General features: G+C 29.8%; 1 protein-coding gene across 1 annotated transcript; it reads left to right on the top strand.

Moving 5' to 3' along the window:
- The first annotated feature begins 10371 nt into the window (after window positions 1-10371).
- LOC125809664 (myb-related protein 306-like) lies at window positions 10372-12386 on the top strand. The gene is made up of 3 exons (XM_049489255.1): window positions 10372-10606; window positions 10738-10867; window positions 11348-12386. The coding sequence occupies exons 1-3, from the start codon at window positions 10474-10476 to the stop codon at window positions 12228-12230; spliced, it is 1146 nt and encodes a 381-aa protein (XP_049345212.1). The 5' UTR covers window positions 10372-10473; the 3' UTR covers window positions 12231-12386.
- The last annotated feature ends 620 nt before the right edge of the window (window positions 12387-13006 follow it).

Below are 13006 nucleotides of genomic sequence, written 5' to 3'. Positions count from 1 at the left end.
GCTAACATAAAATTAGTTATTGTTGTATCCAATTGGTATCTATTTGGTATCCAATTGAAAAAATAGAAAAACTAAGATGTAATTGAGATGTCAACCAAATTACCAACCTAAAACTAGTTAATATTGTATCCAATGAATATCCATCTGGAAGACTTATGTGTAACCATGTATACAATTGTCCTATAAAAGGAATCTCAAAATATTTTAATTATTACTATGTTTATGGTGTGTTTTTCAAAACAAAAAATCCAGTATGAATCTGGCTAATGTTGATATCCAATTTGTATACACTTGGTATCTGACTTGAAAATTTAAGACAAAGGCTAAAAATAAAAATGTATGAAGTTGATATCCAACTGATATAAATCTAGGAAGAATAAATTTGATAATGTAAAATAGTGCATAATATATATTGTTGTAAAAAACTGTAGCAAAAACAAATATACATCATCTAAAAATTAAAAAACATGTAATAGTTAAAAGTCTAAGCTACAATCAACTATCTCAAATATGTTTTTTGTGGTCTTGGTATAGGATAATTGATAGTATCTGGAGCATGTTCTTTTGCTATGCAGGGTCCATCAAATTTGCTAGCAACAGTTCCAGTTACTTCACTCTCACTAATTGCACCATCAACATTCCTGCTTCTTCCATACTATCATACGATTGTGGTGTATCTTTGACGATGGTACTTTGCATCGATATCAATGGGACCCATATCAAAAACTCCATTGCTAATATATTCAACAAATAGACATGTGTACATACCACAATCATTGAAACAACATTGAAGAAAAAATCACAAAAAGATAGAAATACATATAAAATTCATATTAATTTTTATCCCCATTTCACCAACTTCAATCGAAAAACAATTTAAATACAACTATGGAAAAGTCATACCAGATTTATACAAACTTCATGCCAATGCACAAACATATTAATACAAAAAAAATCATACCAACTACATAGTATATTAATTTCATGTCAAAAATATACTCAATCTGATCATATACAAATTTACTGAGGTTTGTTTCTTCTTGGGAGTGGCAACACACTTGTTCGTCGAATTTGCATTCCCGTTGGTCAGCGGCGTTTGAGTCAAGATGTTAAAAGATGAAGCCTTAATTTCAACATTAAAAACCCCTTCTAACGAATCTAGGACCTTTCTAAGTGTATGCTGATGTTTTTTATTCTTCAACATGTTTTTTTGTCAACCTAAACTCTTGATTCTTTGTATTATTTAGAAGATTTGTCCTTCTTTTGAGTGTACAAAGAAGAAGAATGAAGATGATGAGAGAGAAAGATTTATTGTTTCTTCTTTTGGATGTACAAAGAAAAAGAACGATGATGGTGAGAGAGAAACATCTACCATTTGATTAAAGGTTGAACGTGAACAGTAAAAGAATCCCTAAAAAGGTGTAATATTATGTGTGAAAGGTAAAAAAAATCCCTAAAAGTGTAATAGATAATTACCATTGATTCTCTCTTATTAATTTTATTTATCTCACCTATTAATTAAAATATAATTATAAAAGACTAATTATTTAATGAAGTGGAAATAATTGAATTATAAATAAAAATGATCTGTTATAACTTGCAATTAAAATGTTACAAGTAGTAATATTTTAAAAGTATATCTAAAACTTAGTAGGCATTTGACCATGCGATACCATATCACGATATGATATCGTGAGATTGAATCAGCGTTTGGACATGCGATTTACGCTATTCCATCTCATGATATGAGATGTGATTCCATATTCTCCAAAAATCATGATATGGAATTATATGAGAATTCCATATCATGATTTGAGATATTTTAATACAAAAATTGATCTACGAGTTTATATTTTGTTAAAACAACCTCACATTTATATCCATTTATTTCATATGTAAATAAAATTTATAATCACATCCTTACTTTATAAAGTTTATTATTCTCACCGATATAAAATTTATTATTCTCACCAACATATAGTTACTTTAACTCACGCCAACCAATTGTTGAGCAGTAAATTTGTTCTGTTCATTTACTCCAACACTTAATTTATTACTTCTACCGTTTGTATTTATTACAACCATAGTTACATCTATTTGAACATGGAGTGAAATGCCTTCTCTTCATTTACTCTAATAAATTGATATGAAAGTTAGGTTGGTCAATAAAGTTGCGCATGATATTGACCAACAAATTGCTCAAAGTAACAATGTTGGTTCGTCCTGTCGGCCACATGATCGAGAAATGCAAGTTCAACGTGAGGAAATTGTACATACTATGTAGGAGGATTATATTAAAGACTAGTACACTACAATTTATGTTCATTTTTTTTTATTAAACTAAAGTTAGATGAAACAATTACTTAAGTGGAGAACAAATAGCTTTGTGATAATTTATTATGCAATTTTATAATTTTTTGTTTATTTGATAAGATTGAATAAATAATTGGGGTTATTTTAATAGTTTTACAACTTATGAGATTCTTATGTTTATGAGAAAATATACAACACAAAAATTTCATAACGCATATTCAAATAAAACTTCAATTTTATCTCATAATTCCATATCATGATACTATATCGCATGGCCAAACAAGCCCTTATAATATTACTCCTTAAATAGATATATGGGGTGATTTTTCCCAATAACAATCATTTCTTTCTTAGGTGCTCAAATAGTGAGCACGCGGTTTGCTTATTATATTGGGCCCATTGGGCTCTGTGCGTGGCCTAGAAATTCGTTGACTTTTGAGATGCAACTCAAGAAATTCCATGGGGTTGACCTTCTTAAGAAGTACTCCCTCTCTTCTTATTTAACAATTTTAGATTTTACGTCCCTTAAAAAATTAGGTAAGTTTATCATTGTACTGCTATCTAGTATTCTCTTAAAGTCAAGTTTTCAATCAGTGAACATGAATTAATAATTTATTTTGATTAATTAATTTGACCAATAGATATGAATTGTTGTTTAGTTTTTCTATGTTGGTCAAATACATATTTTCAAGCCTAATAACTCTCAACGGTAAAATAGGAAAAATAATGTCATTTATGCATTGATTTTGTGAAATAAAAAATATCAAAGACCATGTATTTTTAGTAAGGACGACATATAAATAGGAACAGAGGAGTAGTAGTGTTTAACTTTGGAAAAAGCACAAAAATCTCATGCATTTGGGTCCTAATTACATCATATTCTGGAAGTTTTCCTAATTACAAATATCTCAGATTTTCCATTGCTCTCCGATACATTTCTTGGTTGTCCGATTCATTGCAAACGATACATTACTTAGTGAAAGGGATGTATCAAAGAGGGGATATGAGTGTATCTGAGAGGGGATGGATGTATCCAAGAGGGGATATGATTGTAGCCAATAGGGACAAGGATGTATCCGAGAGGAACTTTTTATAATTTTTTAAACGGTAGAAAATTTTAGAGATTATAATACCTTGAGTTATATATTTATGTAATTTTCCCTTAATTTTATTCATCGAGATTTGGCGACAAATCCAGGAAATTGGTGACAAAGTATTGCACATTAATTTGAATTCCTAACAATTCATTAGAATTGCAATATCTATTATTGATTGTGATTGTATTTTTACAAAGAGACCTTACTAAATAAGAGAAAATTAAATTGTGGAACTTAAAAGACAATATTTGTACAAATCTTTCATTTTTAAACTATAGTAAACTCGCATTCAATAATCAACTTTGATATGTCCGAGTGCGAGCTCACTATAGAGCATTATGTGCCAGTTTTGAAATAGCTCACATTGCATCAAAGGTAGGTTTATTAAACTCTTCTCCTTTTTTTCCCTATATCCCAACCCCTAAAAAGAAGGTCAAATTTTTTTTTAAAAAAAATTAAGCAAGGAAATTAAAGGAGTGCTTTATTCAGATGAGTGGTTTTAAGAATTGCATGGTCAATCTTACTGTAAGAGATAATGACACTATTAGATATAAGCCATAAGGTTGAGATGTACTAATTATTATCTTTGATTCTCAATCACATGTATATGCAATTGAAAAATTACATTAATTTTACTCATTCTCAATCCTTGTCACTCAATAGCAATGACATTTCATATTCATTGACTTAAATTTGCTTGCATTTGGACTATAAATTGTTTACCCCGTCAAATATTTTGTCCAAGTGACAGTTTCTTTGACTTGTCATAAAAATCGAAACCGTCTTTGATCAATACATACAACTAATAGACCAAAACAGTAGCTAGATAATTATATGTTTTTATCGTACAGTACATATCTAATAGTATAGAGTATTAATCTTACGAAAACTATAACTAGTAGTAAAAAAATCTAAATGGTATAGACATTTGTTGTGTCATGCATGATATATGTGATATCTGTATAATTAAATAATTACTCCACGTACAAATCAATTCATTTTAATTTTTCGTTTTCAACTCAAATCAATTCGAACTTCCCCTTTTCATCATCAATATTAGTTTTTGTGCCTCAATTCATTACGTTTTCTCGAGACTTGTTATGAGAAGACAACAGCAGGAAAAGATATCATACACACGCATGCAATATATATATATATATATATACAACCTTTTAGAATGAAATTTGCTGAATCAGTATTTTTTAAATTTCTCACCTCTGAATATTCTTATTTGACTGAGTTACATTAATTATGTTTATCACTACCAGGGGTTTTATATATATATATAGAGAGAGAGAGGGGGTTAATTAAATTACATTTGATTTATAGAAAATGCTTTAAGTTCTATACACAAACGTTTACATCATTGAATTTTGTTGACCTATATATTACAAAATATGTAATATTTATAGAAAATGTGCTATCATCGGAAAATGAGTAATAATTTGCTGAATTAGTAATTACATTTATTAATAGTGTAAATTTTTTTTATACTTTCATAATCATATAATCAATTTAAGTGTTTGTATACATATTTCATGTTTATAGAAGAGCTTGTAATCCCCAGTATATTCCATCAGCTAGTGTCATATAATTTGTTTCTTTCCTCTGTTTAAGTCAATATCTTATGTTGAAAAAAGAGGCAAAATTTGGTGCATACCGCCAAAACGAGTTCCTCAAAGAAACTCTCAATTCACACTTGATAAAAAGTATGTATGTAATTTGTTATTCTTTTCTTTTGTCTTCATACAAATCATCAAATTTTATAATTAAGGGAATATATATATGCTTATAAAGTGAGTTTATCACCTTAATTAGTTACATACATACATTTATATAAATTAGAGATAGGACATTATATTGACCTTCATAATTACACAGGTATCTTCCATAGTAAATTGAGACATCTGGTTAAAGAAAGAGCAACTTCATCCGTTTCACCACATCTTTTGATGGTCACGCTCAATACTCACTGCATTAGGAAAACTTATTTTTTATGACTTTTAAGATACAATTAAAACTAAATGAAATATTTTCAAACATTCATCATCCAAAACAAAAGTTAAAGTATTATTTAGATACGGCATTAATTTACTCATAAAAATATGGATCAACATGTCTTCTATCTACCCAATCCACTTTCATCCATATGAAATATACGTGGATTGAATTATTACTCATTTTCAACCTACTCGAATTTGTCCAAACTTGTCCATTTGCCACCACTAATTGCTACATATACTCCATACAGGAATTTTTCGTATATCTATACGTATAAAACTTCATTTTATGTGGAGGTTGACTTGTTGACGCTAGGGTATACGTAAGTCAGTAACCTAGTACGTAAGTCAGTAACCTAGTGAGTCCACATCCATTGAATTAATCATTCCAAGCCAATAAATAAATCTTGGTATTTGACTATTTATACATAAAATAATATTAATAAGCAAATGAAGAACCAGTCAAAACGGAATGCCTAAACTATATGTTTGTTTCTGTCGATCTTCTTAAGTTAACTAGACCAAGCTGTAAAGTCATGCGCAAATTTTATGTGAAAATGTCTTATTAATTATGAAAAAAAATCACACAAATTAGAACAAAGAGAGTAATAAAAATACATCTATTCCGTTGAATTGAAGATTTAGTTGTACAAAACAAGAATCAACATAAATAAATTTTATACAAGTGTGAACGTACAAGACAGGTCCAATTGTAACGGATGAGTACTTCTTGATATGTCATTTGTTTCTTCTACTATCTTCCTATTTATTTATTTATGAATATATAATATAATGACAAGAAAAACGTCATATTTTACTCATTATTATATTAATTTCTCAGTCTTAGTAAAAAAAGTATTTGCAAAATTTTTGGATATTAATTAATAGAGAATAATATCAGTGTTTCTCAAGAATTATGGACAATCCAAAGTGGAGAAATAGCTAGTTTCTTTTGAGGTCATGTGGTAAGAAAATGACGCTAGCATGGTCATAAATCATAATGCGTTACGGTTAAACATATTCAATCGAAGTGATATATATATATATAAATTAAATCCTTTATCACGACTTCTTTTAAAAATTATTGACTCAAAACTGGATACTTATCGAGAAATCTCCAATAGATGAACTCATCATATGCAAAGTACAGTGTGAATATATTGACTTATTGACTTTCAATTTTTGGAAGGATTCTTTCAGGTTTTCTATAGTTACAAGAAATAATGAAAAGAAAACTAGTCTTCTTTCTCCACTCTAAACTCCAAAAAAAATTAATTCCAAAGTTTGAAAAGGGAAAATTGAATCCCATAGATTGTAACTCTCATATGCTCATAGAGTAAAGCTACTTGACCAAATAATTACTTTGGCGTTACGTCTCACCTAATTCTTGTCAAAATAAATTAACTTAAGAGTGATTAAAATTTATCACATTCTTCCAAATGTAGCTAAAAATAGAAAAACTAGTGAAAATTGCGCTTATTTTTAACAATATAATGTAGAGGTTAAATTTAACCGAGTATTAGTAGAAAATTAACCTACTCTATCTTGAACACTCAAATTTTACATCATTATATCAAACTTACATTATTGCAAGTACAATAACATTTTTAGCCAAAAGTAACTAATCAAATGAACTCAATTACAAACAAATTATATGTATTTTTTTATAACCAATGTAAATTACAAACGAACGAATTATATATGTTCCTAAAAGAAAATGCCCCTCCTAATTTTTGTTTAATTTCTTCCCATCCCCTACTATTAAATAAAGGGTAATTCTAGACCTTTTCACAAAGTACGTAAAAGAATAAATTCAACATTTTCCATATACTAAATATTAGTTTCTCTTTCAATAAAAATTATCGATCTATGTTATACTATGTGTCTATTTTATCTCATAAAGGAGAAGAAAAAGAAAATACTATATATTAAATTTTGACCCATGACATGAAAAGTATGCAACATACCAGGTCCGGGTCAAATGTGACCCACCACAGCAAGTCCAACTCTTCACTACTCTTTCACTTATTCACACATCAACTATAAGAACAAAAAGGGATTATTAGTAGACTTTTAGCTGTTTAAATTTGTCTTATACTTTAACATATTCAATTTTTGCTAAACAATTTTCTTCTTTGACTTTTTCTTTTCCTCTTCATTTATAAAACTTATCCATTTTTTGTAAATTAAAACCATTTTGGTCTTTCCCTCTTCTCCCCAACTACCTTGCCAAGGGTTATGGAGATGAGGTTGCTTGCACCGATTCACCAACATTTTTGTTATTTGTATAAGTGATTATAAGTAAATAGGACTATTCACTAACATATTTTGCAAGAGGTTGCTTGCGCCATGCCTACTCAATATATTTATATTTAGAGAAGGAAATCAACTCACGGATAGTTTAAATGATCGGTTTGGACTGAATTTAGACAGATTAAAATAACCCTGAGGGGTAGCTCAGCTGGTAAAGGCCTGGGACAAAGTCCTTCAGGTCGCCGGTTCGAGCCCCAGCAGGGCCACTGGAGGCATTACAAACCGGCCGCGTCTCCAGGGCCCCGTGGAACTAACGTGGTGGACCCGCCTTGAAACAGCGGGACCCGGTGGGTACAGCTAGTCGGGTTCGCAAAGCGACGCCCGAAAACCACGGTAAAAAAAAAAAAAAAAAAAAAAGACAGATTAAAATGAATCTGTTGATTCACTACTAAAGATCACTATTTATCTACTGAAAAATGTATTATCACATATATTTTGATTGAATCGGTGGAAAAGGATTTGAAATATATCCAAACTTTGACAGAAATTGATGTAACAATCCCAAACTTTGGGCAGGACCTTTTACCCTTCTGCACTTTTTGATTGTGTATTTTTAAGGTATATATGTGCCCACGTGGACAAGTTACTATTTATAATGATTCAATATTTATGATGTCCACGTGGGCACATATATACCTTTAAAATACACTATTAAATAGTGCAGGAGGGTAAAAGGTCCTGCCCAAATTTTTGGATTGTTACAGCAATTTCGATCAAAGTTTTGATATATGTTTTCATATGAAAAATTAGAAAGTTTCCCACTATTTTAGTGAGAATCTCTTTTTCATTATGTATTTTTCCAATGAGCTGATTCAGTTGAATATGAATAGAAAAATCATTTTCTATAGCACGAATTACTCACTGATCTCCGATATATATGAAAATCTTTTTTTCCTAGTAGCTAGTGATTTAATAATGAGGAAGTTACATATTTAACCGCTTGATAAATTATTTTTATATAATGCACTAATTATATATACATATAGCAACTACAATTTTGCTATTTAAGCTAATTTTTCCTTCCGTAAATGTTCTAGCCCAATTTTACAAAACTAGTTGGGTTGAGATGAGCTGAATAGATTAAGATATGCTAAACCATATATCATAATTCAATCATTCAATTCTTAATAGTTTTAATTTTTTTTTGTTCCATTTCTTAATTACCAAACAAAACTAACAAAAAAAATAAAAATTCCTTCTTCAATTTACTATAGCTATATATATAACATATCAAACAAAATAAAAGAAATAAGTAAATGTTTTGATAAGATTTCTGATGAATGAATTTGAAATACATACTTGACATAAATTAGCCCACATTTTAAATTGATTGAATTTGCATAGGTCAAGTGCTAATCTTACCATTAATCGAAGTGTCTATTTTTTTTTAAATAATGGACCTAGAAATTATTACAAGAAGCAAATGTAGCTAGAAATTAAATGTTTATACAACTCATCCTCACATTGTCAAGGATTAATTCTGAGGTACAAGTTAGACTTCAGGTATCTTTCCTGATTTATATAAGCAAAAAAAAGTTGATTAATAGTTAATTGCAAGTCCGATCAATAATAATAGGACGATTTAGGTTTATTTATTATTGAAGGATGACTAATGAAGTCACTACAATTCAAAGTCATCTTAAATTCTATTAACCTAATCTAACAAAGTTGATAATTAAATTTGCCAATGATCTTAAGTGGTCCTTTTTTTAATTGAAGTGACATTTTTATGTAACAACTAAGAAGAGTACATGAATATCCTAATTGGCTGCCAAAATATTCATCGCTTTAACATTTTTCTGGTCCAATTTAATATGCATGTATTGTCCTAATCACGTTGAAATTACTAAACAATAACCGTGAATACTTTTTATCTTGTTTCGTTTTTTCTCTTTTTAGACTTTAAACACCACGTGACTCTTAATTTCTATTGATATATAGATATGTCAAAATTATAATTGAACACTTCTTTAATATCCATCTCAATTCGTTTTAATTTGTTTGTCTGATTTTAATTTCACTAACAATATAAATGAAATTTTACATTATTAATGTTCTTACAATCCATTAATTGTATTGGAAAAAATTCACTTGGTATGCACTGCAATATGCATCATCCTTTCACTTCTAACATATCAAAAAAAAATAATATTTGTTTTCATATTTTACTATTACTAATAATTACTTATTCCTCAAATTATTTCCTAAATCTAAGATTATACTGTAAATAAATATGAATATATTTATATCAATTATTATTTCTTAAGTGTAAAAATATAAAATGGAGAAGTAAAAAATGAACCAATATAGAGTACATACAAGATAAATATTTGTAACAAAAATGAACTTCATTTAAATTTGTTAATAATGCGTCATAAATATCGTCAATTAGGATGATTGCCACGTGGTTTAGTGAATAAGAAAAAGATAAATAAACAGCTTGACTTTTTTTCTTCTTTTTTTTCACAAGCGAAAGAGTAAATGCTTAGTGCTGTCCAGTTTTGACTATTTAAAGTTTAGCCACTTTTACCCTTCTCTTCATCAGCTAGTGTAACAACACATTTTTTATTATATATAGACAAGGACCCCTCTCTTGTTTAGACCCTTGTCTTAAATATTTCTTCATACAAGTTGTTTCACTTATGTCCTATAAACATAGCTAGAGAAAAAAAAAAACAATTCAAGAAAATCAAAGTCCTTTTTTTTTGTTGAATTAAATCAAAGAAGATTTGTTTGTTTTGATTTTAGAAATGGGAAGGCCACCTTGTTGTGAAAAAACTGGGGTGAAAAAAGGACCATGGACACCAGAAGAAGATATCATTTTGGTTTCATACATTCAAGAACATGGTCCTGGAAACTGGAGAAATATTCCAACTAATACTGGTACTTTTTTTTTTCTTTTTTTTTGCTTTTCTTTTGGGTAGGTTGGAAACATTAAATATGTGTAATTAATTTTTTTGCAGCTCCATAACATATCTTCTTGAATAATCAATTAATTTGATCATTTTTTTCAGGTTTGCTAAGATGCAGCAAAAGTTGTAGACTCCGATGGACTAATTATCTCAGGCCGGGGATCAAACGTGGGAACTTCACTGAACATGAAGAAAAAATGATCATCCACCTTCAAGCTCTTCTTGGCAATCGGTACTAAAAAAAAAATAAACCTTAAAAATAGTTTTTTTTTTCTTTTTTTAGGGCTAGATCCAAATTTTTTTTATTAGTTTTATACTTATTAGTGAAGCAAACTCAAATTCGGCAAAAATCTCATTTTTTTAGGCACAAAAGGGGAATTGACATAAAAATATTGAGTTAAGTGTCACACGTGTTTATTCACTTTCCACGACTAAATCGGAACTTTTTTCTTTCTAACATGAAAATTTGAAATTAGTTATGAATTTATGTTGTTGTTTTTTTGATCCGTTGTTAAATTGCTCACTGCTAATATATATTTTTTGATAACTCATTGCTAAATAGAATCATTAATGAGATTTTTTGTTTAGCTGCAAAATTTGTTCCTCGCTGATTTCTATTTTAGGTGGTGTTTATATTTAATTTTGTTGTTCTTGGGGTAAGATCTTAAATTCTTATATTGAAACTAAGATTTATGTTTTTTTTTGGGTGTAGATGGGCAGCCATAGCTTCATACCTTCCGCAAAGAACAGACAATGATATCAAGAATTACTGGAACACTCATTTGAAAAAGAAGCTTAATAATAATAAGAAGGTTGAAGGGCATGATGATAATCAAGAGGGAACTTCAGCATCATCATCATCATCTCAATCAAAAATCTCAAAAGGACAATGGGAAAGGAGGCTTCAAACAGACATTCACACTGCTAAACAAGCTCTTTGTGATGCTTTATCACTTGATACTACTCCAAATAACAACAATAATAGTAATAATCCCCCTCCTCATGATCAGGAACAACAACCATCATCAGTTCAAACATCTACAACCTATGCTTCAAGTGCTGAAAACATTGCTAAGTTGCTTCAAAATTGGATGAAAAATTCACCCAAATCGACCTCGTCAAGTAGCTCGAAAATTACACAAATGTCATCCTTGAACAACAATTTATCAATCGGTGCAGTTTCAAGTTCTAGCCCTAGTGAAGGAACGGTAAATGTTACTCCTGGACAAGGTTTGGACTCTCTCTTTAGCTTTAATTCATCTAATAATTCGGATGTTTCGCAATCCGTATCGGTCGATGAGGGAGGTAATTTCAGTACACCTGAGAATCATAATAATAATAATAATAATAATTCTGGGATTTTTCAAGTTGAAAGCAAGCCAAATTTGCCTGATTTCAAGCCAGAAAATGGGAATTTTCAAGTGGAGAGTAAGCAAAATATGGAGACACAACAAGTGCCTTTGACTATGCTGGAGAAATGGCTGCTTGATGATGCTAATGCACAAGCTGAACAAGAAGATCAGTTAATGGGAATTGGAATGGGAATGGGAATGGGAATGGGAATGACCTTAGCTGAAACTACTGATTTGTTTTGAAGAAAACAAAGAGAAATATAGTTTACTAGTACTCCCTCCGTTTCAATTTATCTGCCTTAATTTGAATAGGCATGAAGTTTAAGAAAAAATAAGTAAGACGGATAAATTGAAACGTAGGGAGTAGTAAATATTTCTTCAAAACAACATAGCACAGTTTGGGGTTATTTTAATTAGTTGGTACTACTTGTTAGGATTTGGACTCCATAGGTTTTATTTAAGTACTTTACTTTATATATAGCCAGAGCAGACCTAAACTCTGATATTTGCAAGAACATAAAGTGTATATTCCATGTAACTTTGAAACTTGCATATGTATTAAGTAGCCAGGTAAATAATGAACCCTCCCCCAGTACTCTTTTAAGAGCTGCTTCAATTGTTTGTATTTTGGGTTCATTTTTTTTGTGTAAACCTGACTTCTATATGAAAAAATCAATCCTCAGTTACAAATATTTAAATTGAGGTCAGTTATATGAATTCTTGTTGTTTATCAATGTTCCCTTTTTGTTGTCTCTATCGAAAACAGTTTTTTCACCCTTGAAACTCTTTCATTTCCATGGACCTCAACATAGATAAATGATGCATGATTGATGAAGTCACATCATGGATCTATCGCAATCCATTAATAATTAGTAGTTCTATCATCACCACATAATGAAAACTGCACCGAGCAATTAGGTGTTGTTTTTGACTTTCTGAACCTTCGTTAATTTTCTTAAATCTTGTCGGTAAAGCTAGGGTACTTAAACGCACACGATTTAACTTATGTTCATCGATAA

The sequence above is a fragment of the Solanum verrucosum genome, unplaced genomic scaffold, assembly GCF_900185275.1.
Source record: "Solanum verrucosum unplaced genomic scaffold, falcon-dt-bn FXZP01000121.1, whole genome shotgun sequence".
Classification (NCBI taxonomy): Eukaryota; Viridiplantae; Streptophyta; class Magnoliopsida; order Solanales; family Solanaceae; genus Solanum; species Solanum verrucosum.
This window is presented reverse-complemented; position numbering and strand designations above follow the sequence as displayed.